The sequence below is a fragment of the Squalius cephalus genome (assembly GCF_949319135.1).
Source record: "Squalius cephalus genome assembly, chromosome: 6".
Classification (NCBI taxonomy): domain Eukaryota; kingdom Metazoa; phylum Chordata; class Actinopteri; order Cypriniformes; family Leuciscidae; genus Squalius; species Squalius cephalus.
Window position 1 is genome coordinate 34,239,912 of NC_137127.1, and position 26,619 is coordinate 34,266,530.

General features: G+C 42.3%; 1 protein-coding gene across 4 annotated transcripts in view; it reads right to left on the bottom strand.

The window, feature by feature from the left end:
- The window catches only part of mthfsd (methenyltetrahydrofolate synthetase domain containing), a 142,322-nt gene extending 120,466 nt beyond the window's left edge, over window positions 1–21,856 (bottom strand). For all 4 annotated transcript variants that reach the window (XM_079874239.1, XM_079874238.1, XM_079874240.1 and 1 more), the window contains exons 1-2: window positions 21,735–21,856; window positions 21,541–21,644 (exon numbers count right to left, since the gene is read on the bottom strand). In XM_079874239.1, coding sequence (XP_079730365.1) covers window positions 21,541–21,644; window positions 21,735–21,762 — 132 coding nt within the window. In that variant the 5' untranslated portion in view covers window positions 21,763–21,856. The remainder of the gene's footprint in view (window positions 1–21,540; window positions 21,645–21,734) is intronic.
- Between the last annotated feature and the right edge of the window lie 4,763 nt (window positions 21,857–26,619).

Sequence of the window (26,619 nt, forward strand, 5' to 3'; positions counted from 1 at the left end):
AACCTCGGTTCTCTCTAGAAGAGGGAACGAGTACTGCATAATAACTTACGCTACGGGGAAATCTCTTTTCCGCGAGATACTGAAGCCAAAAATTATCCTTAATTTTGGAATAATGTAAAACGCGTTGCGGCAGCATGCAGACGCGCCTATTGGCTGCCCTGCGGCAACTGCAGCAGCCTATCGAAAGGCCCCATCGTGACGCCAGCTCCAATGGGGGCACTTCGCGCCCACTGCGTCACGTCCCGCCGAAACGGGCGTGGCCTTGGGCTATAAATGTAGCTTTGACAGGCTGGTTTAGCTGGTTTTTCATCGCCGGAGCGAACCAGAGCGTGTTGCAGGCACAGCAAAGATACGCAGTACTCGTTCCCTCTTCTAGAGAGAACCGAGGTTACGTTAGTAACCGAGTACGTTCTCTTACGAGAGGTTCTCTCGTACTGCGTAATATCTTACGCTATGGGGAACACAATGTAAAACGTTGTGCATGCTGAGATCCAATACCAAAGTCCCAAGGGCAAGTGCCCGGGGCTCATATAGTACATGATCATCAGGGACTCACAGAGAGTCCAGGAAGAGGGGCTAGAATAGCATCATTCCTGTAATAAATAGCATCCTATGAGGAGCAATATATTGATAGTGTTCCACACAGCCAGGGCGAACAAACTCGGCCTGGTCTGATGAATATTATGGGTCTTACACACTGCCCATAGAGCTGCGTGATCGATCAGCGAACGTTTGCTCAAGCAGTTTCAGTATTCCGGGCCGAAAGCATCGGGGCAGACAATACCGATTTATTAGACCGAAAGCAGCTTAGCCTGCAAAGCGGGAACCTCTAGGTTATAAAACCTTATAAATGTAGACGGGGAGACCCAGCCTGCCACCATACAGATATCTTGCAAGGCAATCCCACTAGACCAAGCCCACGACGAGGCCATGCCTCTTGTGGAGTGCGCTCTGACACCTAACGGGCACTGCAAGCCCTTAGAGGCGTAAGCCAGCGCTATAGCATCAACTATCCATCTGAATAGGCTCTGTTTCGACATGGCTAGTCCCTTAGAACGTCCGTTGAACGAGACAAAGAGCTGCTCTGTCTGTCTGAAGACAGACGAGCGAGACACATAAGCCCTTAATGCCCTGACCGGGCAAAGGAAGCTGGCGTCCTTCTCCTCGTTAGAGACCGGCAGGGCAGACAGGGAAATCACCTGAGCCCTGAACGGTGTGTTGAGGGATTTAGGAACGTACCCGTGCCTCGGTTTGAGTATGACTTTCGAGTCATTTGGCCCAAACTCCATACATGTCGCACTCACTGAGAGCGCTTGTAAGTCCCCTATACGCTTTACTGAAGCGAGAGCCAAAAGAAACACTGTCTTGAAAGACAAGTGTTTGATATCTATTGATTGGATCGGCTCGAATGGGGCACCTTTCATGGCCTCCAAGACCGTAGAAAGGTCCCACATGGGAACTGAGGGAGGTCTGGGAGGATTTAACCTCTTAGCTCCTCTAAGGAAGCGAATGACCAGATCGTTCCTTCCAAGTGACTGGCCAAGCGTTGGTTTAGTAAACGCTGCTATGGCCGCCACGTAAACCTTGAGCATGGATGGGGTTCTGCCCTTATCCAGTAGCTCTTGCAGGAAGGAGAGAACCTCCGTCACCCCACAATTTGGGGGTGATATGCCACGGGCTGTCCACCAGCTAGAGAACACAGACCATTTTGAGGAATAGAGCCGTCTCATAGAGGGGCCCTAGCCTGCGTGATCGTGTTTAACACTCCCTCCAGGAGGTTAGCGGGTACCCGTTGATGGCCCACGCATGTAGGGACCAAAGCTCCGGGTGAGGATGCCAGATCGAGCCCTTGGCTTGAGAGAGGAGGTCCCTCCTCACTGGTATCGGCCATGGGGCAGTGCTTGTCAGCTGCATCAGAACTGGGAACCAAGCCTGGTTCTTCCAGAACGGAGCCACTAGTAGCACTGAGCATCCGTTTTCCCTGATCCGCTCTAATACCTGAGGTAGGAGCGCGACGGGGGGAAAAGCATAGAGCGGGCAGCGGGGCCAGACGTGGGCCAGCGCATCCTTGCTCTTGGAGAAAAATTTCGGACAGTGAGCATTTTCTTGAGACACAAACAGGTCTACTTCCACTCTGCCGAATGTCTCCCACAGCAGCTGGACTGTCTGCGGGTGTAGAGACCATTCTCCTGCTGGAACATTGTTCCTGAACAGTCTGTCTGGTCCCACATTCAGGCACGTGCACTGCTGTCAACGAGCGCAGATTGTGCTGAGCCCAGAACAGGAGGCGTTCCGTCAGCCTGTAAAGGTTTCGGGACCTGATACCTCCCTGGTGATTTATATAGGCCACCACTGACATGTTGTCCGAACGGACCAAGATGTGGTGTCCTGCTATCTGGGGACAAAAGCGCCACAGCGCGTTGTCGACTGCCATCATTTCCAAGCAGTTTATGTGTAGAAGCTTTTCCCGTTCTGACCACTGGCCAAAGAACGGTCTGCCCTCGAGCAGCGCTCCCCATCCCGAGGCGGAGGTGTTCGTAGACACCTCCTTCACACTCGAGGAAGTCCCCAGGCTTACACCTGACTGGTACCAGTCGATCGCTCTCCAAGGTTTCAGAGCTGAGACGCATTTCAGATCGACCTTGAGGCGAAAAAGACCGGAGGTCCACGCTCAGTGTGGTACTCGCGCTTTCAGCCAGAACTGCAGTGGGTGCATGCGAAGCAGACCCAACTGAAGTACTGATGCTTAAGCCATGAGACCCAGCATCCTTTGAAACTTTCTGAGCGGGACTATAGTGCCGCAGCGGAAGGTTTCCGTCATGCGCTGAATATCCAGTCTGCGCTGTGGCGATAGCGAGTCCAGTTCTGTGCCCAGAAAAGATATTCTCTGACTGGGAGACAGTGAACTTTTCACCCAATTGACTCTGAGACCCAGATTCTCGAGATGCTCGAGTAATATGGTCCTGTGTTCTATGAGCTCTGAATGAGACTGAGCTAGAACCAGCCAATCGTCCAAGTAGTTCAAAACCCGCATTCCCTGAAGTTTCAGGGGAGCAAGGGCCGCGTTCATGCACATTGTGAATGTACGGGGTGCTAGGGACAGGCCAAACGGTAGGACTGTGTATTGATATGCCTGGCCCTCGAAGGCGAATCTCAAAAATCGGCTGTGACGTGACGCTATTTGTATTTGGAAATACACGTCCTTCAGATCTATTGACACAAACCAGTCCCCTTGGCAAATTTGCGAGAGGATTTTCCTGGTTGTGAGCATTCTGAACCGGCGTTTTAAAGCGCTTTGTTCAGCCGTCTTAGATCTAGAATGGGTCTGAGACCCCTGTCTTTTTTCGGTACCAGAAAATATCTGCTGTACAGACCCCCTTCGCTCTGAGCTTGAGATAAAGGCTCTATGGCCCCTTTGCTCAACAGTTTCGCAATTTCAGTTCGAAGTAGATGTGCTACTTCCTTTTCCACCGTGGTTTCGATTCGCGCCGCGCAACGGCGGGGGCATCGAGCGAACTGTAGCGAATAGCCTCTTTCTATAAATGTTCAGCACCTATTCTGATACCCCGGGAAGCTTTGCCCATGCATTTGCATGAATAGCTAGGGGTTGAATGAGATCTGGGCTCTGGCTGTGACATAGTGGCGGCCGGAGAGCTTTGGTATGCTATAACATAGATGCCGTGCTTGCAGCGTTCGAGGCGGGGGGCGCGCTGATCACAGCGGCCAGCCTGCCCGCGCTCGACTCTCTTATGGCGGATAGCTGAGAGAGAGCGAGCGGGGGGAGCCCCGTGGGGCTTGTCATGTCTGTGAGTGAATGTGGGCGCGGAACAGCGGGCACATTTACTACACTGAAAACACCGTCGGCCTGAGCTGACTGTATGTGTGTTGGTTTCGTTTTTACTGAAACCGAGAGACATGAAGTGTGTAGTGTTTGTGGGCACTGGGTCGTGGGCACATTCACTACATTTAATGCACAATCGACATGAGTCGATTTTATGTGCACGAGCCCTGTGGGACGGGCTGTGCCTGTGTGTAGAAATGAGCACTGGGCGGTGGGCATTTTTACTACACTCATAACACCATCGGCCGTGGCCGGACATTTAATGCACAATCGACATGAGCCGATTTTATTTGTGCGAGCCCTGGGCTTGTCATGTCTGTGAGTGAATGTGGGCGCGGGACAGCGGGCACATTTACTACACTGAGAACGCCGTCGGCTTGAGCCGACTGTATGTGCGTTGGTTTCGTTTTTACAGAAACCGTGAGACATGCAGTGTGCAGTGTTTGTGGGCACTGGGTCGTGGGCACATTCACTACAGTCGATTTCATGTGTGCGAGCCCTGAAATGTGGCGGGCTGTGCTTGTGTGTAGGAATGAGCACTGGGCGTGGGCATTTTACTACACTCATAACACCATCGGCCGTGGCCGGAATACCAGAAATACACTCTTTATGAGATTTATCTGGGCCGACGTGAAAACGGCGTTTGTGTGCAGGCAAACGGGCTGTGGTACCAGCTTGTTTCTGCAAAATACACTGGAACAGTCGCATTTTCTGGAACTGAACGAGCGAGAAGTTTTGGTGGAAGTCTGGCCGCAGCGGGACTTGAACACCGTCGTTTTCCTAGGCGGGCTAGGAAGACTTTGCCTCTGGCTTTATCTCAATCTCACGCCGGGGCTCACTCGGAGGGAGGCGGCGGCCAGCAGAGTGAGAGCGCCATAGAGAATGGTAGCGGATAGCCAGATAGCGTCATCTTGTCTTGTGACGGCGTTTGATTGCAGGCGTGCACGTATTATAACAGGCTCGTTTGCTGCAATATTGATATTTCCAGTCGCCTGAACTTAGGAGGGGACTGAGAAATGTGTGAGAAATGGAGGTTGGTCCGGCCTCGGCTGGACTAAAACACTCTCTTTCTTCCTTCCGCCGGTGAGTGACGCACGCGAGGGGCGGGGTAGCTTTCTTGTAACGTAAAGAAAAGCTAGCCCCTTTGAAGGAAAACATCCATCCAGAGAGCGTCATCATGTCTTGTGACGGCATTCGTTTGCAGACGTGTGTATATTACAACAGGCTCGTTCACTGCAATATTGACATTTACAGTCGCCTGAACTTAGGAGGGAACTGAGAAATGTGTGAGAAATGGAGGTTGGTCCGGCCTCGGCGGGACTAAAACACTCTTTCCTCCTTCCGCCGGTGAGTGACGCACACGAGGGGCGGGGTAGCTTTCTTGTAACGTAAAGAAAAGCTAGCCCCTTTGAAGGAAAACATCCATCCAGAGAGTGTCATCATGTCTTGTGACGGCGTTCGTTTGCAGACGTGCGTGTATTACAACAGGCTCATTCACTGCAGTATTGACATTTCCAGTCGCCTGAACTTAGGAGGGAACTGAGAAATGTGTGAGAAATGGAGGTTGGTCCGGCCTCGGCGGGACTAGAACACTCTCTTTCCTCCTTTCGCCGGTGAGTGACGCACGCGAACGGGGCGGGGTAGCTTTCTTGTAACGTAAAGAAAGCTAGCCCTGTAGCAGGAACATCCATCCACATAGACGCGGCTTCTTAATCGTCATCCGTGAAGGAAACGGCGGCCGCTGTCCGGCAGTGAGAGACTCAGGTGAAGCGGGCGGCGAAGCTGGCGGGCGAACCGGCGAGCTTCTGTCGGTTGGAGGAGGTTCCGGGACCCGCTGAGCACGGTGCTTTTACGGTGCGGCACCGCAGCGGGTGGAGGTGCAGTCTCGGTGAAAGATGCCAGGCGAGTCCCCAGAGTCGCCATGGGCAATAGCTCGCAGTGAGGGCATCCGCCATCAGCGAGCGCGAGAGCTGCATGATCCTTACCCAGGCAGGAAACGCAGATGACATGGCGGTCCCCGTCGATGAGTGGGGCTCGGCACGAGCCACAGAAGGTACGAGACATCTTGAAAAAGACGCTCGGCTCTTTTAGTAGAGAGAGTGTGAGGCGGCGCGGCCAGCGGCTTCAGATGCAATGTCGCGGCTTCTTTCTCTCAGGATCCAGCGATGCGTGAGCTCCGCTGAAGAGATGAAAAATCAGCTAAACCAGCCTGTCGAAGCTATATTTATAGCCCAAGGCCACGCCCGTTTCGCCGGGACGTGACGCATGGGGCCTTTCGATAGGCTGCTGCAGTTGCCGCAGGGCAGCCAATAGGCGCGCAATGCGTTTTACATTATTCCAAAATTAAGGATAATTTTTGGCTTCAGTATCTCGCGGAAAAGAGATTTCCCCGTAGTGTAAGATATTACGCAGTACGAGAGAACCTCTCGTAAGAGAACCCGTGTTTGTAGAAACTCTCTAGAGTTGTAAGATTATAAAACGACTTGCAAATTCATATAGGAGATTGATTTGTAAGGGAAACATATTTAATTTCTGGAATATTATTAGTTGAAGAGCTTTATAGTATAACCAAATTTCAAAATTAAAACCTAGACCAAGAACAATGTGACCCAAACATGTTAAATTTAAACTAAAATGAATCTAAACAGTTTAGACATTTCAGCGAAATAGAGTAGTTGCTCATACAGCAAAATTCTGAAAAGCTTTCTTAATTCACAATGAAGTTACAGATTCAATGATCTGGATCAAAGGATCCATTATGAACTATTCCGCATTGCCAAAAAATAGAGGCAGGATATGTTATGTCCATCAGTTAATTCTGGAAAAAAGGATGGTAGGAAGATAGGTAGTTAAAGATTAAATGGCATGTCAGCAGCTAAGGCTATTATCATGGCAAGAGCTGGGTTAACCAAAAGTGGACAAGTGATATTCTTTTATTTTTATTATTTTTTTGTTCAAGGCAAAGAAATGGCTGTTTGTCTCATCTGTCAAGAAACCGTGTCTGTGTTCAAAGAATACAACCTGCGCGACACTATGAAACCCGCCACAGACACAAGTATCAGGCATGAAAACAGGTCAGGGGTAAAAAAGGTGAGAAGGATGCGTATATAAAATATCTGTAAGAAAATCCCCCCGTAAGAAAATTTTGTGCTTTTTTATGTTAAATTCATCAATCTGGTGCAAATTAAACAAAGAAAAATTCAAAACTCTTTTAGTTACAGTGTCTGTCTACATTACTACTACAATAATAGTTATAATATTAATCCCATGATAGTAATAGCCAAATATTGTAAAACAAATGCACTGAAAAATAAAGGAAATGTTCATAATTAGTTTTGTACTAATTTCTATACTCTAAAGAGTATATTTCTATACTTCACATTAAAGATGTGATTGGGCTAGCCCAGTGTCAATCAAGAAAAGAACCAATGGGCCGCTGATCTAGCCTACGTGTTTCATGGGGTGTCAGAAAAAAAACTAGCGCTGACTTTTTTTTTTGACCAATGCATTACACACTAATTACGCACTGTCTAACCAAGCGCCGCCAAATAAGCAAAACAAAACGTATGGGCCGCCGATGTACGAGTTTTATGGGCCGTTAAGACAAAAAAAAAAAAAAAGTATGAGATGTATCGGCCCAAAAAGCACGTCGGCCCACCGGGAATCTCCCGGTAGTCCCGATGGCATTAGCCTACATGCCTGGACGTCACACAAAACAAAATCCTACCTGTAACCTTTCACCATCCACTTATTTAGCTGCTGTCACATCAGTTGACATGCCATCTCATTTCCCCTCTTTCTTTTTCTATTTTTAGCCCCCAACAGCTTTTTTGCGTTATCCATCTTTTTCGACGACAACTCACTTATGTTACTCGTTCCTGCTCGCTCAGAGCTCACGGCGCCCGCGCGCGATATTATCCCGCCCACTTCTATGTCAAAATAATGACATTGGCAACATCGCTGTCTGTATCTGACAGGTCAGTTAACATTGTAAGCTAACTTACCTCAGGCTTGCTTTCCGACGTGCGGTTCTTTGTTCGGCAGTGTGTCCAGTTGTCAGGACAACCCCCCCCCCCCAATAAATATTTTCTCATCGGATCTGCACAAATCACGTAGGTGACCCATTTTGGTTTTAAAACGGCGAATTTCGCCGAAAGGTGAGGAGTTTTCATGCCTGCAAGTATGCAAGCTTACAAGGCCAAATGAGAGCAGACAAAGTGGAGAAGCTAAAAAGTGGACTATCAGCTTAGCCGAATACATTTGTACGGCAAGCCCAGTTGAACCAGTCATCCATTCGAGCTAGTTTTCAGGTAGCTAAACTGATTGCAACCAGCGGTAGGCCATTCAATGATGGTGAATTCATCAAGAAATGTTTGAATGCTGTTGCGGAGGAGGTGTGCCCGATAAGAAAGACGTCTTAAATGCGGTGAGTCTGTCCGCAAGTACAAATCACCAGACGAATTGAATAAATGGGGTATAATGTATATGCCCAGCTTAAGGAGAAAGTGAAAGAATTATAATTTTTTTGCATTAGCACTGGATGAACACAATGACGTGCAGGACACAGCACAGCTGCTCATTTTTCTTCGCGGAGTTAGCTCAGACTTTGAAGTGTCAGAGGAGCTGGCAGCCTCAAAGGTACAATGACAGGAGCATATTTTTGGTAAAGTGTGCCAAACAATGGGAGAGTTGGATCTAGACTGGTCTAAGCTGTCCGGTATCTAGGGCTGGTCCAAATACCATTTTTTGAGCTTCGAAGCTTCGGTAGTAATGAACATCGAATATTCGAAGCTTCGGAGAGAGGGGGCTGAACATATTCTTCTCTCTAATAAAGGCAGGAATCTCTATGTGTCTGTCTGCCCGTTTGCATTATTATTATTTCGAGAACCGTTCATCCAATCGACTTTACACGGGAGTGCAGTGTCGCATTTGGTGCAATATAAATGGACACGCGAGACGCGACACATTCAGAATTTAAACTTTTAGTAAACTACAGAACAGCGCGAGCGGGAAGCGGCGCGCCTCACGCGGGCAGGGCTTATATTCTCCAAAAACGGACACTGCACTAGTGATATAAAACGCACACACACAGGTCTGTTAAATTAAGCAATACTTTTAAGGTAGTCTAATATTTTTCTGACTAACAAATTACTGACACAGTAAAGGGTAGATTTAAATGAAAAAAAAAAAAAAAAACGAAATTTAAATAAAGAAAAACGAAATTTAAATAAAGAAAAAAAGAAATTTAAATAAAGAAAAACGAAATTAAGTTAAATTAAAAACGAGATTAATTTAGATTGATATTAATGGGTAAAAAGGCTAATACATTTTGTTTCTATTATTCTATATTCCACAATGTCAAAGCAACGCAGCTTAACCCAAAACACAAGCTCAGGCATGCACTTCGGTCCATACAAACTCCGCTGTTCTGCGCTCTAGCCAGAGAACACTCTCCATTGCTGGAACACTTAAGCGTCGGTTCTATTTCTAGCATGCACGCGTTTTCCGCGTGGCTCGAGCCGCGCCTGAGACGCGTGTCTCACGCAGGCAGTGTGCAAACTCCAACCTGTTAACATGGAGCCGAAATAAAAACGGACACGCCACGCAGCCAGTGTGTCGCCGGCCTTATTCAAGCGCGAATGAGAACCGATTCGCGGGGGATCCCAGGTGTGCAAAAAAAATAAAAAAAATATTCGACTGTCAAATTTTGAAATCGAATACCAACCCACCGAACGATTATTCGAATATTCGAATTCGATTCGGTATCACGACTGATGGGGCTCCTAATATGGTTGGCACGTTGAGGGGGCTAATAGGACGCATGAATAGAGAAATGGAGGAAAGAGGTCTCACACACTTTCTTCTGACAAAGGGCAAAACTGTCCCAGAACTGATTGACACAGAATGGAAAATGGGACCTCACCGCCGGGGCAGAGTTGAGAGGCGTTTTTACGAGCTGCTACCTGAGATCAAAACCTTTCTTCTGACAAAGGGCAAAACTGTCCCAGAACTGATCGACACAGAATGGAAAATGGGACCTCACCTTTTTAACAGATGTGACAGAAATGTTGAACGGCCTCTCCTTGCAGCAAGCGGAAACTAATATGTGACATGTATTCCCACATAAAAACATTTGAGGATGAAACTAGCACTGCTTGTGGGACAAGTGCAAAAGCAAGACTTCACTCATCTCCCTGTTACCCAAAGCCTCTCAGTTGAAAAACCAGCGGCCCCATTCCCAGCTGAAAAGTCAGTGGAAGCGCTGGAAATGCTGAAGGCGGAATCTGACGTGCGATTCTGTGAGCTACATGTCCATGCTAAAGAAATCCGCCTTTTTCAGAACCCCTTTGCTGCTGACATTGACGAAGCCCTGCCTTCTTATCAGTTTGAGTTGGCTTAGCTACACAACTGTGATGTTCTGAAAGACACATTTAAGCCCAACAGTCTCATTGAATTCTATGCTGCCCTACGAGACCTACCCAAACATCAAAAGTAATGCAACGAAGATGTCCACACTTTTTGGCAGCACATATATCTTTTGATCCCTTACTTAAAAAGCACTTATTGTTAATGATATGATTACAGATCATAACCTAGATGTGTGTTTTGCAGAAACCTGGCTAAAACCAGACAATTGCCAAGATTACTGTTATAATCATGAGCCTCGTCTGAAAGGAAAAGGGGGAGGTATTGCTGTAATTTATAGTAACATCTTCAGAATTACTGAGAAGTCTAGTTTCAGATATAATTATTTTGAAGTGTTGGTGGGCAATTCCACGCAAAGGTCATCCTTACCATGAAAAAATAAAGTTTTTACCTAAAGATCAAAACCCCTTTTAAGTTGTCCATTTAGGTCTGTAATATACTGTATTAATGTGCTGTATCAGAAATTTTAAGAAAATTGCCTTGTTTTTCCACCACATATGAAGTGAGCAACAATGCTAAAATTTTAATTTCAACCAGCCATATTTCATGCTTTCAAAAGAGGTATCAAAGACCCCCCTTTTAAAAACTTAATTTGAACAAAGCATTTTGCTGAAAGATGGAGGCATGCCTGAGAAATAAATATACTAATTTGGTCATAACAGCACTGCCTGTTGAATTTATAAGGGCTTTAATAAAGAGGTCTGGACGTTTCAGTGCTCTGTCACGTCCGTAACGTTTTAAAGATTAAGTTTATATAATATAACAATTATAAATGCAATTAACTTGAAACTTTATATGCAAAGCTAAACTATGTTTATGCTTACTAGGATCGACATTTCATTCCACTACTTTGCTCTGAACAACCATAATAATGCGTTACGGACGTGACCGTTACGGACGCTTCACATCAAATCATGCACTTGTGATCGGTTTCAGGCTTACCATATATTCAGTGCATATCCAATAATCGCAATAATATTTGTGCTTTATTAGTTTTAATATGAAAAAATGTCTCAACTTTCAAATTCAGTCTATTTTATAACAAAATGTAAACAATAGAGACCGCTCTTTAATACGGCGTGGTATATTTCTGTATATAGCGCCTCAGTGCGCGGCGGATAAAGTGCACATGAACGGATTTTCTCTTCCTCTGCCAGTTACAGAACGAAATATGAATATCAGAAGGTAGTATATGATACAGTACAACTTAAAGAAGAGCATATGTCTTATAGCCATAGGACACTTCCTTCGGGATGTCGCGTTTTTCCCTCTTGGTTAAAACATGAATATTCATCATAATCCCGCGATCAAGCTGACAAAATAACAGTGATATTGCAATCCTTTTGACTCACGACTTAAAAGTAGTTTAAAAGTAGACATTTCAGACGTCCTATAGATATATTTCTCAGGTATGTGAGGCAAGTAGCCTACATTATACGCAGAGTTTCGGTTCATTTATGAAGCGCGCTCCACTTCACGCGACGGCGCTTCCGTGTCCTGATTATATTGTCTGCTATAGCCTATTTTCTTCTTATTTAAAAAAATCCAGGCAATTGGTTGATGAAACATTGATTAAAATTAAGATACAATTTATACAAAACGAAATTCACATTAAAGAAAGGCTTTCTACAAAAAAAACTAAAAAAAAACTAAAGAATTGGTCAAAATCATGTCTCCCACTGATATACCGTATGATACGGTCCATATCCGATATATTTGCATCTTATGATCTTACTCATGCTGTTATCCTTTCATATAATCAACATATGAAATAAAAAATAAAATTATTTATTTAAACATTAATATGAGACTAAATGCCTACTCAAATGTAATGTTGGAGCGGATTTGAGTGAACACCGTCTTACCGGTGAGAATGTTGGGGGAGAGGTACGATTTTCGAACAAACATCGAATATTATTTTTGCTTATAATGCCAATCCTTAATATTTGGTGTTTTAAATGCCTGTTTGAGGTCTCTGTGAACGTTTTAAAGCAGTATTTTAGTGCCGCTTTCACAGCGGTCACGTCCGTAACGTCACGTCCGTAACATTGTTTTTTCCTCATAAATGCGAAAACGAAAAATAACATAAAATGAATATTTTATGTTCTGTGGAGAGCCAACCCTTCTTCATTCTGTGGGTACTATTACTTTTGGTTTGCGCAGTGTAATTCACAGAATTACTAAAAAATATTTTGGCAACAAAAAGTTAGAGTTTTTTTTTGTCACGTCCGTAACACATGTTTATTTCCCTCATATTAAATATAAAACGCATGCGTAGACTGATATTTTTCTAATGTCTTGACTCCTTTATTAAGGTAGTATGGAAATATAAACAGATGTTTACAATATATTGGTATTAAATGCATTTTCTGAGAATTTAAAATTCAAGTTTTGACTGCAAATGTCACGTCCATAACGCTGGAATTGCCCTGGTGCTTAATGTAACACTATCTAGTGTAACGAATGGACTAAATCCAAAATGTTCTGGGCATCATAAAACCTGCCCCATCTCCCCTGTTGTTATTGGCCCTCAAAACAGTTCTCTTCAAAGGCCGTTATCACCTCTGCTCTCCTCAACGATCTAAGCAAGAGACTGTTTCTGCAATCCTCAAAAGATAGCACAGCAGAGCAGACGACACGAGCCATTTGGTCAAAGACTATAGAGATAAACTTCCAATACACAAGGACACTTACTCCATTCATACCCACAAACTTTCCCAAATGTTTATAGTATTTCTCCTGTGTTTTATGCATGTCCCTATATTCTTTAGTTATGTTAGAGTAACTTCAAATGTTGATATCCAAAGATGATGCATCACTGCTTTAGTGTCTTCAAACCCCCTCTTTCTTGGTATCAAAAGAATCCTCTTTTGATTTTATAATCAATGGTGTATAATATGTTATAATACATTGCATCATGATATTTTTACCATACTTTTGTACCCTGGAAATCCAGAGTTCTCGCAAGAGCACAAGTTGAATTTGCTCAGCGAGTTTACTCTGGCATCAAGTAATGTAGCTCATTAAATATGCCCTTGTATCCGAGCTGCACCAATCACATTGGGTTATCTAATATAGGCGGGCCAGAGGCGAGCTAAACAGATGACGACAGCGCTGCGACGTCAAAGTCATTAGTAAACATTGCAAGATGGCTATGGATGATCACCAGTTGTTTGAAACGGCTTTGGCCGCTACAATGAACGAGTTAGACTTGGCTTTTTATCTAAAAGAGGAACAGAAGATGGCGCTCGAATCGTTCCTTTGCAAGAAGGGCGTTTTTGCTGTTCTGCTGTTTTTTTTTTACGGCAAGAGTCTAATCTACCAGTTAGCTCCACTGGTAGCTAAGCGTATGGGGCTTGTTGTGATTGGTCGTAGTGTTATCCAATTGCATGCAGTGAGATTTTCAAATGCATCCTTGGTGCCGCCCCTTGAGCTGGACGATTTTCATTAGTCGATGCCAGACCATTAATCTGTCAGATTTAGGTCTGGATTTCCAGGCTAATACTTTTGTGTAAAGACTGCACAAATTCTCCATGCCACCATGAACATGCAAATGGAGATAAGATGGAACAAAGACGTTCTCCCGGTCATCTTTGATTGGTCACCTCAACAAATGGGTGTGAACTGATAGGACCTTTAAGAGTATCTGATTGGTTCAGATCTTGGCTCAATCTCTTTGAGACAACATTCTCCTGTCTTCTTCCGGCAACTTCATCTTTAAGTTAACTTCTTTGGATTCAACGTGGGACCAAGTTAATTTCTTTGGATTCAACATGGACCACCCCAAGAACCCAAACGAACGCTTCAGCGCACTCCTGGCGAAATCATCAAGAATCTCAAGAATCTCCTGCATCTGGACTTGTTCAGCAACCAAAGTCAATGCAAGTACCTGTTCGCAGCCTTTAGATGCGTTTCTAAGTTATTGTGCCCCTCTTAGGTGACCCTGATTCCTCTGATGTTTCTCGTAGGTTGTGGTTATCTGATTGTAATCTTGACATTCTCTTTTCTTCTCCCTCTCTTTCTTAACTTATCTTCACTTTCTTGAATCTGTATACAATCTTTGCTTAGTTTAGTTGTGTGTGTAGCCTACCGTAGTTTTGTTTATTAAACCATTAAATCCACACTTTATTGTCTCTGTGTTTGCCACATATCGAAGTCACTTAGCCTAAACATCTTGATCTTGCAATACCTATGCTATTACCCTGCTAGTACCTTATTTACTTTAGTTGGAAAAGGTTATTCTTTCTTGGCCAGGAAGATAATATATTTCCCAGAATTAGGCTAATAATTGATCATGCTTTCTGTTCATTGGATGAGCTGATTAAATAATTGTCCTATTAATTCTGCTACAGTCAATTCTAAAAATAATTAAAATATTTATAATTAATTGTAATCCGTTAAAATTAATTATTTATATATATTTTGAGCTAATTTGATACACTATGTAAATGATAAATCACGCTTGACATTTGTGCTGGCTACTGTATACAGGCCACCATACAGACTATCAAATAATTTGCTGATTTTCTATCAGAGTTAGTACTGGCTGCAGATAAGTCCTAATTGTTGGTGATTTTAATATACATGTAGATAACGAAAAAGACGCATTGGGATTGGCATTTAGAGACATTCTGAACTCTGGGAGTTAGATAACACGTGTCAGGACCCACTCATTGTCGTAATCGTACTTTAGATCTAATATTATCACATGGAATAAATGTTGATGTAGGGCTGGGCGATATATCGCATGACATTGTTAGGCGCATCTCATCAGTAAAGCCGGTTCCTTGATTAGTAGTAAATCGCCATCACCTGCTTTCAGATGGAGCGGCATTCATTACAAAGAGCCGTAGTTAACTGACAAGCTGAGCCATATCGCATTAATATCGCGGACATGCCTGCGATAATTAATGCGATATCAGGGCTCCAGACTAACTTTTTTTATTAGGAGCGCTGTAGCCCCTGACTTAAAATTTTAGGAGCACAAGCAGAAAATTTAGGGGCACACCTTCACATTTTCCCCCTAAATAACTATTACAGACAAATGCTTTGATAATAAATAGACTTAGCGTACAGAAATTATGGTGCAGTTTTATTTTAAGATCACAGGGCTCCAGACTAACATCTGAGGGCAGCGACACTAAATTCTACAGAAAGTGTTTGGTAGCACTGTGGGATGACAAAGCACTGAGCTAAATTTGAGGTGTATAGATAAAGTTACATTTAATTATTATCCTTCATAATCTTAATATTAATTCAAAAGCAAAATGAGTGACAAAATAGATATTAGGGAGTGAAAATAGCCAATAAGCACCCTCAGCAGCTGTTTACAATGGTAATATAGTCTTCTTTTTTTAAAAATAAGTGTGAGTTTTCCTACTTCTTGAAACTTTCAGTTTTATAAATAGAGACAATCTTTAAAGGATGAACAAAAATGTTTTGGTCAACACATAAAAAAAAAAAACATTTTAATAGGATATAGTTTTGAAGTGCTGTAAAAAGATGTGTAGGCTACTTTCATAACCACAGTATACCATAGTTATAGTTATGCCTGGTTCAGAATACACCATTTTTTGTACGTTACGATAGTCACTGTGTCAGATTACACGATTTTGACTCCTAAAAATCTTGTCATGTCCTGGACAAGAAACATTGTCAGACTACACGTTGCTTTACGACCAGTCATCTCGAGCCGTCTCACACACATATTCACTCACACATGTACACACGCACTCACTCACATACACGCACATAGACTAACGCACGCACGCACTCACGCACTCACTCACTCAAGCGCACGCACGCACACACTCACTCATTCACGCACACAATCTCACTCTCGCTCGCTCGCGCGCGCGGGCACACACACACTCATTCACTCGGAACCCTTCATGGAGGACCGTTAAAAAATTAAACATGCTAGTCTTCTTGTTGTGATGTCGTAAACAAAGCATCGCAGACGCGACGACGGTTGTCGCCCACTATGAACGAGATGAAATTTACTGGTCGCACATGTGCGACTGGATGTAAAATTTAGTCGCACACTCTCAAATTTTGGTCGCAAAATGCGACCATTTGGTCGCAGTCTGGAGCCCTGGATATGGTTCAGATAAAAAATGGATAGCATATACAGTCTGTCTCCGGGGGGTTAGACTAGTCGGTTGTAAAATTCTGTGTAAACGTTAATAAAATTAGTTGTTGCGCATAACCCTAATCCAGTCACATTACACTGCATAGTGATGGGTCGGTCATGGTCATGTTCATGTTCATTTTGAACAAATCTTTAATATGACTCGGGACTAACGAGTTGTCTCAGAGAGTGATTCGTTAATTTTGTGTTGACCGTGCATGCGCAACATCCTATGGGTTCTGTACAGGAAACTGAATTGATTATGCCACGTTCCAGGCAACCTGTAACCCGTGTTTTTCCAACTCGTAACTGGGAGTACATCGTTCCAGCCAACCTGTAACCCGTGTTTTTCCAACCTTATACCCGTGAAAGTGCACTGGAACGGCAGTAAAACCCGTAACTTCCCACCTGTGAACTCGTACTAGATCGATGTACTCCCAGTTACGAGTTGGAAAAACACAGGTTACAGGTTGCCTGGAACGCGGCATTAGTTCATCTCTTGAGTCTTCGGGTTCGGGTCCGACTCAGAGTCTTTCGTTCTTCCTGTCAGTCCCATAGAGGCTATGCAGTCTGTATCGGAAAGAGAAATGATTAGTTCACCTCTCAAGTCTTCGGGTCTGATTCTGAGTCTTTCATTCTTTTGTCACGTGACGAACGAACGACTCGAACTCGAGGACTCAAAAGATGAACTAATCAATTCTGTATTGGGTACCGACTGCATAGCTTAGCCTATATGGGCTGTCACGTGATGAACGAAAGACTCGAACCCGAAGTCGATAGACTCGAAACGTGAACTAATCAATTCTGTATCCGATACTATAGACTGCAAAGCTCAGTTTATGGGGATATGTCACGGGATGAACGAACCGAACGGCTTAGATCGGGAGGTGAGGTAAACTACTGCAAAGCTCAAACATTCTGCTGAAATGAACGAAATGACTCGAAAAAAGATTTGTTAATTTTGATGAATGAGATTCAAAGATCCGAGTAGTGCTGCACAATTAATCATATCGCAATTGCGATGTCAAGCCTATGCAATTATATGACGCAAAATGCTGCAATTTTATGAAATAAAAATGCATGTGTGGACATGACAACCCATTCTGTCAAGAGAGCTGTTTGCACATTTTCTACACCGCTAATAAAAAGAAGACCAGTCAGTTTCAGTTTAGGCAGTGGCACGTGTGGCGCGTATGGTCACGTCGTGACTTTTTCCGGTGTGCAGCACGGAGAACAGGTGAAGATGGATTCCGAGCAGACGGACACTGAACTGGTGGCCAGAAAAAAATTCCACCTCTGTTATATGGCGATATTTTGGCTATAAGATAACAGACACTGAACAGAGAGAGCAGGGCTGCCAACTCTCACTCATTCAGAGTGAGACTGATGCAATTGACACTTTTCACACGCTCTCACGCCACACATCCATTTTCTCATGCAGAGAAAAATCGCAAAGCAAAGAGGACACTGATACCGACAGACTAGACATAGCAGGTTACTTTTGATATGAAACTAATTCTTAGCTCTCAGATTCTGTCAATTTTATTACAAAATTCAAACAATAGCATTTTGGTGTTTGTAAATGTGAGGTGACAAATCGTGGTCGTGAACCGAACATCTCTTAGCCTACTCCCCAGATAGCACACGCACGTCGTGCAGACATCTGTGTGACGTCGTCATTTTCATCTGGAATACGTTTACATTACATTTAATTTGAGTTGTTATTTTTTAACCTTTCATAATAATACCAGCTTATTTTCATGAGCATACAAATGTTCTTGTTCTATTTATTTTATACTATTGTACAATTGAGACAATAACAAGTTTGCAGTAATGCAAAGATGTAATTATTTAATTTTGTAAAAAATATTATTTTAATTTGAAAACACTGTGAAATAGGCTACACATTTTAGCATTATCACTAATATGTGTGTGCATTTTCCTTGAGAACCAACCAAGTTGACTTTTTTGTCAAAAAAAAACCCCATTTGTTTATTATATCGGAATCTTCACCTCAATAATCGCAATATGCCATTTTCCCCAAATCGTGCAGCCCTAGATCCGAGTCAGTAAAATGATCCGAACTTCCCACTACTACTAAGGCAAAGCAAGTATCATACATTTACTAAACTAAACAGAGGTTTAGTATAAGCTGTTGGCCCCTTGTTACCAAGGTGCTGATGGTTTTTCAATTGGTTAACTGACTCTTACGTTTCCAAAGCTTCATTTCCCTGATTCGGTTTCCATCATTCACTTTCCATTTTACCCATGTATGCGTGATTGTGCAGAGATCCTATCCATGTTCAGTGTGCAAATTGAAAAAAGAACAAAGCATGTGAACTAACTGACTTAGGGCTGGGTGATAAAATGACAATGATAATTATCGCGATATAATTTCTCGATAAAACGATAACAAGTGTTCGATAAATGTTTGGCATAATGTTTATGCACCAAAACCAGAACGAAATAGCGCTACTCATTTGAACCATACCACTCAGACCATGTATTCGCTCGGCTCAAAGTGCGAAAGCTTACTAGAGAAGATGCATTTACTCACTGATCGATCTCGGTCATGCAACCTGAATAGCGCCGTGAGATCCAGTGAAAAGTGATCTAAACTAGTTTAAATCCAGATGAAACAGCACTGGAGAAACAGGAGAAACATTCCCAGACAGCAATAAACATTGTTTTTCCATCTGAATCATCATTAGCCTATGGTTGATATTGAAATTTCAATGCAAAATAAATGTTGAATCACCATTACCATATCGATGAAAACCTGATGTTATTAATGCTGATGGCAACAATATTGAAACAACATTGATCTATAGTTATCTTTATGATTGATTAAGCATTGATATTTGGTTTACCGCTGAATGTGTTGAAAAGTCATCGATTTATAGTTGACCGGGAAACGACGCTGTTGTTGAAAAGTCATCGACATATAGTTGACCGGGAAATATGATTGAAAATGCGTCGATATATAGTTGACCGGGAAATTTTTGGTTGACCTGGAGATCAACACCAACGTACTGCACCGGACACAGCTCATTTCTGGACCCTTGGCACAAGCGTACAGGTAAGCTTGCTTAATGTTCGATACGAATGAATTGTACCAAATCAAATACTGTTAGGCTGATCGTTAACATGATGGTTAGTGTAGTAACCGACGCAGTGCTGCAGTCACTGAAATAGATTTTTGTTTTACCAATGTGTCAAAATCTGCCAAAAGTACTTCGTGGTTCTCTTCTAGGTTATAAAGTTATCAAAACCTCCGAGTCCAGTCTATTTTTGTGATAGCTAGCTCAAAATACATGTTTGTACCCATTGCTAGTGTCGTGAAATCTATTAACACAGCACCGCTATTTCTTCTGACTGCCGGAGAACACCGGCGGAACCAACGCTAGCATAGTGCTCCACCTAGCGCTACCCACAGAAGTGACCGCGGCGGGCCAGAATTACACAGAAGACATGACTTGCCTTTACTTTATTCAATGCAGAACTGTCTCGAGTTGTAACTGGAAATGCCGATTAGACCATCTCGTCGTAATACAAATCCAAAATATTAATAATCCTCGAGCAGGGCTGCGATATGCGTGCGATACAGTTTTGTAACTCCAGTGTTTGTTTTCAGAAATGATAACAGTCGTGTTACTAGTGCTTATTGGATATCGCGATTTTTGATGATCTTCTCCAAGATCTGCTTTTGAGGAAAACATTTCATTGGCGTTGTTCTGATATGCACCTTTTCTGAGCGCGGGGAAGCGCACGCACTGTTACAGCGCCTGACAATCAGGCCTGGCGTCAAGGGGGGGCTTAGCCCCACATACTTCATATAGAAACAATTAAAATGCCTCATTAATTTTAAAGACATAGCCTATTTATTATTATTAGCCTGTTTTTGCGGTGAGATTTATGCATGCACTCGAGCGCATGCTATATTCCTCCAAGCACCCAGTATTTAAGCAGAAATTAATATAAATGTGCGATTAGTCGACCAGAAAAATCTTTTGTCTATGGTAACTCTAATAAATACATTTACTATTTAATTAGTTATAAGTATCCAGATATTTATATTAAATTAGTTGAGTTAACAATTAGTTCTGAACTAATAAAATAACAAACATGAATTTTTTAGAGTCACTTGGCCTCATAAATTGTCCTTATGAAAGATGTCACTGCAAGCTAATCCTTTTTGCCTCCCTTTAATTCGAATACATCCATGAACATATTGGGCAGCTTTGAAAAGTGCTTTGAATGTAGGGGAAACATGATAGGCTAGCCTACAACACATGGACAAATATCCGATCATTGAAAAATCATAGGCCTATAGGCTACTGAATTTGTTCCAAGTGTTCAAATATGTGTTCTGTAACTTAAATGCTAATTTTTTTCATTGTGATTTTATTTTCTGTTTTAGATGCTCTTACTCAGCAGATGGGGACAGCCGCCGTCACCCAATTCACTTTCAGGCTGTGCAAAAGTGGCTGCGCTATGCGCCAGACCGGGCAGGAGGGACTGGACGACAAAATATTCAGGCGTCAGAGGACATTGAAGTGTAAATAAAGAGTACAAATAATTAAATAAAAAGGCTAATAAAAATGAATTTGTTTTTAGTGTGGTGTGTTCAGTGTTTTATATAATATTTCAAATGTTCCATTACTTTTTAACATCCTGGCTGTAGATAAAGCAGGCTATTTAATTTATGGCATTACATTTAAAATTAACATTTAAAAACGATAGAAATTCCATTGAAATCACGTTGATCCTTAGTTCAGTTGAAATTTCAACATTGTTTCAATATTCCTGATAATTGAAATACCATTGAAATTCCGTTGATCTATGGACAGGATTTCAACGTTGTTTCAATATTAAAACAGGGTGCAAAATGATGTAGAATCAACATCAGAGTTCGATGATGATTCAATGACTTAACGGAATGTTGATTCAATGACTGTTTGCTATCTGGGTTGTGCCTTCTGATACAGTCAGAAGGCTTTTCAATCTAACGTTACAAATCGCCATCATTTACCATGGATTTACTGTAGTAACACTAACTGCACCATGGTATTGTGGCAGAAATGTGGGATATTCACATTTAATTTTATTATATTATTAATGTAGACATACATATAAATGATACCTTAAAATTTGGAATTCGGTTGTGCACAGGTCGAGGAAAACTGGCCAGGTGTTTCTCCTCGAGGTAGTTCCACACTTTATGGCGAATGCTCCATTTAGTATCCCCTATACGTTAAAACATAACACAAAAATCACAATTTAAAAACAAACTTAAAATGTCAAATAAGTTATACAACTCAAAGAAACAGAACAAACCTTGATTCATTTTTATGATGGACTCCATTATGAGGTCTTTAATTAAATTTAATACATGATCAAACAAGATGCCTTTAGACTTTCTGGTAACACATTTCTTATGCGCTCTCAACTACGGTGTCTCTGCGAAGACAAAAGGCGTTTCGTTTTCTTAGCCGCCCTTTAAAAGGAAAATAAAAAATAAAAAAATATATAGATTACGAGGTCTAATAACAAATGTCTCGTGTAGATTGTGCAATTAATGTCAATGTCTCTTTTCAAATAGGCTACGAGTCCTTAGAGGATCCATTAGACTGTCTGACTCTGGAAAACGGACTCAAATGCTTAACCCTCCAGATGTCTTTAAGGGAATTCGACCGCAAAACTCGAGAAAAATGTTATTGAAATGGTGGCTTTTATAACTAGAAGGAGATCTATCCAGCCACTCATCGGAGACTAAATTAAAATCACCTCCAACAACAAAATGTGTATGAAATTTCGATTTAACCTGTGTGACAACATCTGTAATATTAAAAAATAAGATCTTGTTTTGCCCACTACTGTTACAACCATAAACATTAACTAAAATGAGGGAAAAATACCTTCACTATTAACCACAGCAGCAATACAATGACTATGAACATCACACTAAAATAAAAGTCACAACCTTCCCAGGACAATTGTTAAGGCATAGCGACACCTGCTGGAAATCAAAGTGAACGAACAGAGTGTCACTAAGCCGTCGAGAATGAGATCAGGGGCCTGTACCATGAAGCCGGTTTAGCCGGCTAGCCAGCTATGTTTCAGTTTAGTTTCCGCCAACCCTGGGTTTTAGGTACTATGAAAGTAGCTTGGCTTTAATCGGTGTTCGTTGCCATGGTATCTTACGCTGCACGGCTAACCTGCTCCGGGGCAGGTTATGTTCTGGATTCAAGATCTCAGACTGAAGTTTGACCAATCAGCTGAGAACAAAGAAACATATAGGTGACGTAACTTATTCCCAGTGTCTGTTACAATGACTTCACCTTTTCTTCCAAATCCGGTGGACATCTCAGCGCAAATTGTTTGACGAGCACTTCGTAGAGAAAGAGTTTTTAGCCAGACAAAATCCCCTTGCCTTTCCTGATAGTTACTTGTATGAAAGATACAGATTTTCCGTGGAAGGAATGTCTTTGCGAACTTCTTGAGCCGCACATAAAGAATTTAACACGTCGAATTTATGCACTTACTGTACAGCAAATGCGTTGCGTTTTTTTTTTTGCAAGTGGTAGGCCTACATTGCACGGTGGGTGACGCACAGAAACACGGTTTGTCGAACCATTCGCAAGGTGGTCCTCGCACTGCAGAATAGTTTAATTAATAGTGTTCCCCGGACATTTATCGACCATGTCCATAAAAGAGGGCTTTTATAAAATTGCCGGTGAGATATATTGATAGGGTGACATCACATGAACACAGTTTTTTTTTTTTTTTTTTTTCAAAAAGCAAATTTCACAAATGTACTATACAATATAATACATGTTAATAATTATTTTAAATCTTTATTATTATTCTGTTAATCTTATGATAGGATTCCCTAGAGTCATTGCAACATGTGCAGTCTATTGCTCCAATCTCCACTGCTCTAGGGGAATATGAGGCAGATTATGTTAATAGGAAATCCTATCACAGCCTTAATGTTCAGGTAGAGATGATGTGAATATGTGAGATGATTATTTTCTGTGAGATGAATCTTTAAATTAATAGTAACATTAACAGATATAACAATGATCTACTAAACATTTCATCTGCAGACGACTTGTGGTCATGAACGTATGATCACAAGTTTGGATGCCAAACGGCCTGGCTCCAGTGCTTGTCTCACAAATTTTCCGTGAGTCTGTGTTGTGTCAGCGCTTTGAGGAAAGCAAGTTAAATTTGGTACAGTACAAAACACTGTTAATTTGAACTGAGATAGAAAAACCTACACAATAACCCTATCATGACCCTCAGACAGGGCCACAGCACTGCTTCAATGTGGCCCTCAGTAAAACCAGAGTGAAGATAGAGATGACCTTTGGCATCCTAAAGGCACATTTCAACTGTGTTCGGCCCTTAAGAGTCACCAGAGCGGGCATCACAGATAGTGGCTGCATGTGCCATTCTGCACAATATAGCCACCAGTAGAAAGGAGCGAGAAACACCACAAAACCAGCTTCTCCCCGATGAAACTGACCCCGATCACACTTGACCACCCAGCTGGTGCAGATGTAGATGCAATCACCATACAATATTACACTTAATAAAAGCACATTGAAACTGCAGATGGGTCTCAAACTGTTTTATTGGTTTTGTGGGATGGGAGGGAGAAAGAGAGCAAGAGAAAGTTGCATTAATAAATATTCATACTAAAGTGTTACTTGGTTGAATAAGTTCACATACTGAGATCAGGTTTACAGCTGGTTATCTCCAAATTATTATTATTATTTATTTTTTTGGAGCCTCCTCAGCTCACAGTCCAGCTCCTTTAGTGTGCAGTCTAGTTCAAGTCTCCTTTAGTGTGCAGTCTAGTTCAAGACTCCTTTTGTACAGGGCCCTGACTGAGTCTGTTTCCACCTGAAACATAATTCCACCACAAACATGATCATTACAAGTTTTCTGGAGGCTCATCAAAATCACAAAAAGTTCCTTTAATGTAATTTATGTCAAGGCAGGGTTTTAAATCCTTACCTTGTTGACATTTCTTCTGAAGCCCATTGAGGTAGAGGCCTCAGTTTCTGGGGCAGGTTGTGAAAAATCCTACAATAAAAGAGATGTGTAAGGGCCAGTCCCTTTTTTATGCCACACATTCAAATGTTCGCCATAATAAAAAGCCCAGTGCATTCACATCAGCAACTGTCTGAGAACACACAGGCAGAGTGTCTTCATTTCCTCCACCCTAATAAATAAAAATAGGCCAATGTAAAGCATAACTGTTGTAAAGCAGCTTATGTTTGGTGTTTTGTCTGCTGCATACTGACCTCTGTGTGGGAGAATGTGTGTATGTGTGCTGGCTTCAACAGGGACACTGTATTTCCCTCTACTGCAGAACATACAGTCAGCCATATTTAAAACTTAAAAAAGTAGTAATGCACACGTACCCAGTGTTACTTGCTTAGAGTAGCCAGCACCAGGGTCAGATTGTACAGCACCTGTAATCCCATCCATAATCGGCCGTCCCTTATTGCCTACTCAAAGCCAACTCCTCCGCCATTGTTTTCTGAATTTAACTCTTTATTTCTGTTTGCTGCAAACAAGTGTTTGTGATAAAATGTTCACAAAAATAATAAAAGGTTGTGGTAAATACTCACCACTTTGAATTACATTTGTATATTTTGTCTTTATCTGCTGCCAAGAACATTTGGAGTTGGGGTTGCATATAAAATATCAATGAATATCATTTTTTATACATTATAAAAATAGGCTATATTACACATAGGCTACACATACATATATACATAATTTTACATAAATATAGAACGTATTTGTTTAACCTACACATTAACAATCAGCAAAATTTCTCCAACAGTCTTCTCTTGCTTTGGCAGCAGAGACCGTATTGTTTCGAGCTTGAAATACATATTTAAATTCATCGTAATTCTGAATGATTATCTCTTGCTCCTCCGCGGAAAAATATATCGCTCTCGCTCTACCCGCGATTGGTTGTTCAGTGTCGACGTCACTCTTTTATGTGCACGCGCACGTGGAGTAATCATAGCTTAAGGATCAAAGCCTGAGTTGACAGAGAAAGTTGATGAGCTGCATCATGGTACCAATAAAGCCTGATTGCATCGGTTTGGTTTTGTCAACTCAAAACTAATCCTGTAACCCCGAGTATTCAGCTACCTTCATGGTACAGGCCCCAGGGCCCGTATTTATCAAGTCTCCGAGAATTACTCGCAAGAACACTGCTAAGAATTGACTTAAGAGTAAAAAAAGCTGCTCTTAAAAGTTAGTTATCAAGCATCTCAGTCGTAATTTAAGTGAAGTGTGTAGGACTAAATGTTAAGTGTCAGTCTTAGAGATCAGAAAACCACATTGTCTATTATTACAAGAAACTCATTCTTCCCAAGAGGATGTTAAGTTTTGGTCTTACCAATGGGGTGATCGAATACTGTTTAGTCATGGGTCCAACAAGTCTGCTGGTGTTGCAGTTTGCTTTAATATGTTTCCAGGTGATATAATTGCATACAGGACAGATAGTCAAGGGCATTGGCTGATGGTGGTCTTGAAAACTGATGGTTATTTTGTCATATTAACTAACGTATATGGTCATAGAACCATTGCCCAAAATAAACAAATGCTTGAAGATGTGTCACATGCCTGTCCTGTCTTGTGTAGCACATGTGGTGTTTGTGTTCCTGTCACTGTTTGACCCCACCCTCCTTGTTATCTCATTATTGGTTTCATTTGCCCCACCTGTTGTTCCTTATTATCTGCCTGATTTGTCCCTTTTATAAGTTCCTTTGTGTTTGCAGTCTGTGTCGGATCGTTGTCTTGTACACGTCTCTTGTTTTCCCTTGACCCTTCTGGTATGTTTGTTTCCAAGTTGTTGTTTTGTATTTTGTTGTGTTTTCCCCCCTCGTGGGTGTTTGTTTATTAAACTTCCTTTGCACTTGAGTTTTTTCCCTCGTTTTCTTAAGTTTCACCGTGACAGAACGATCCGACCATGTCAAAGATTCAGCAGAGGAAGTTCCAGCATCCACTTGTTCCCCCGGACTCATGCCAACATTATGAACGCATTCTTCGCGTTCAATCATTGTTTGCGCTCCGCCAGCAGGGGACTGATCTAAGGAAGTTCGCGGTCAAATTCCTTAGTGCTGCAGAGGGACTGGGTCTTAACGAGGAGCCCCTCAAGGACCTTTTCTTTTATGCCCTTGACGAGCCC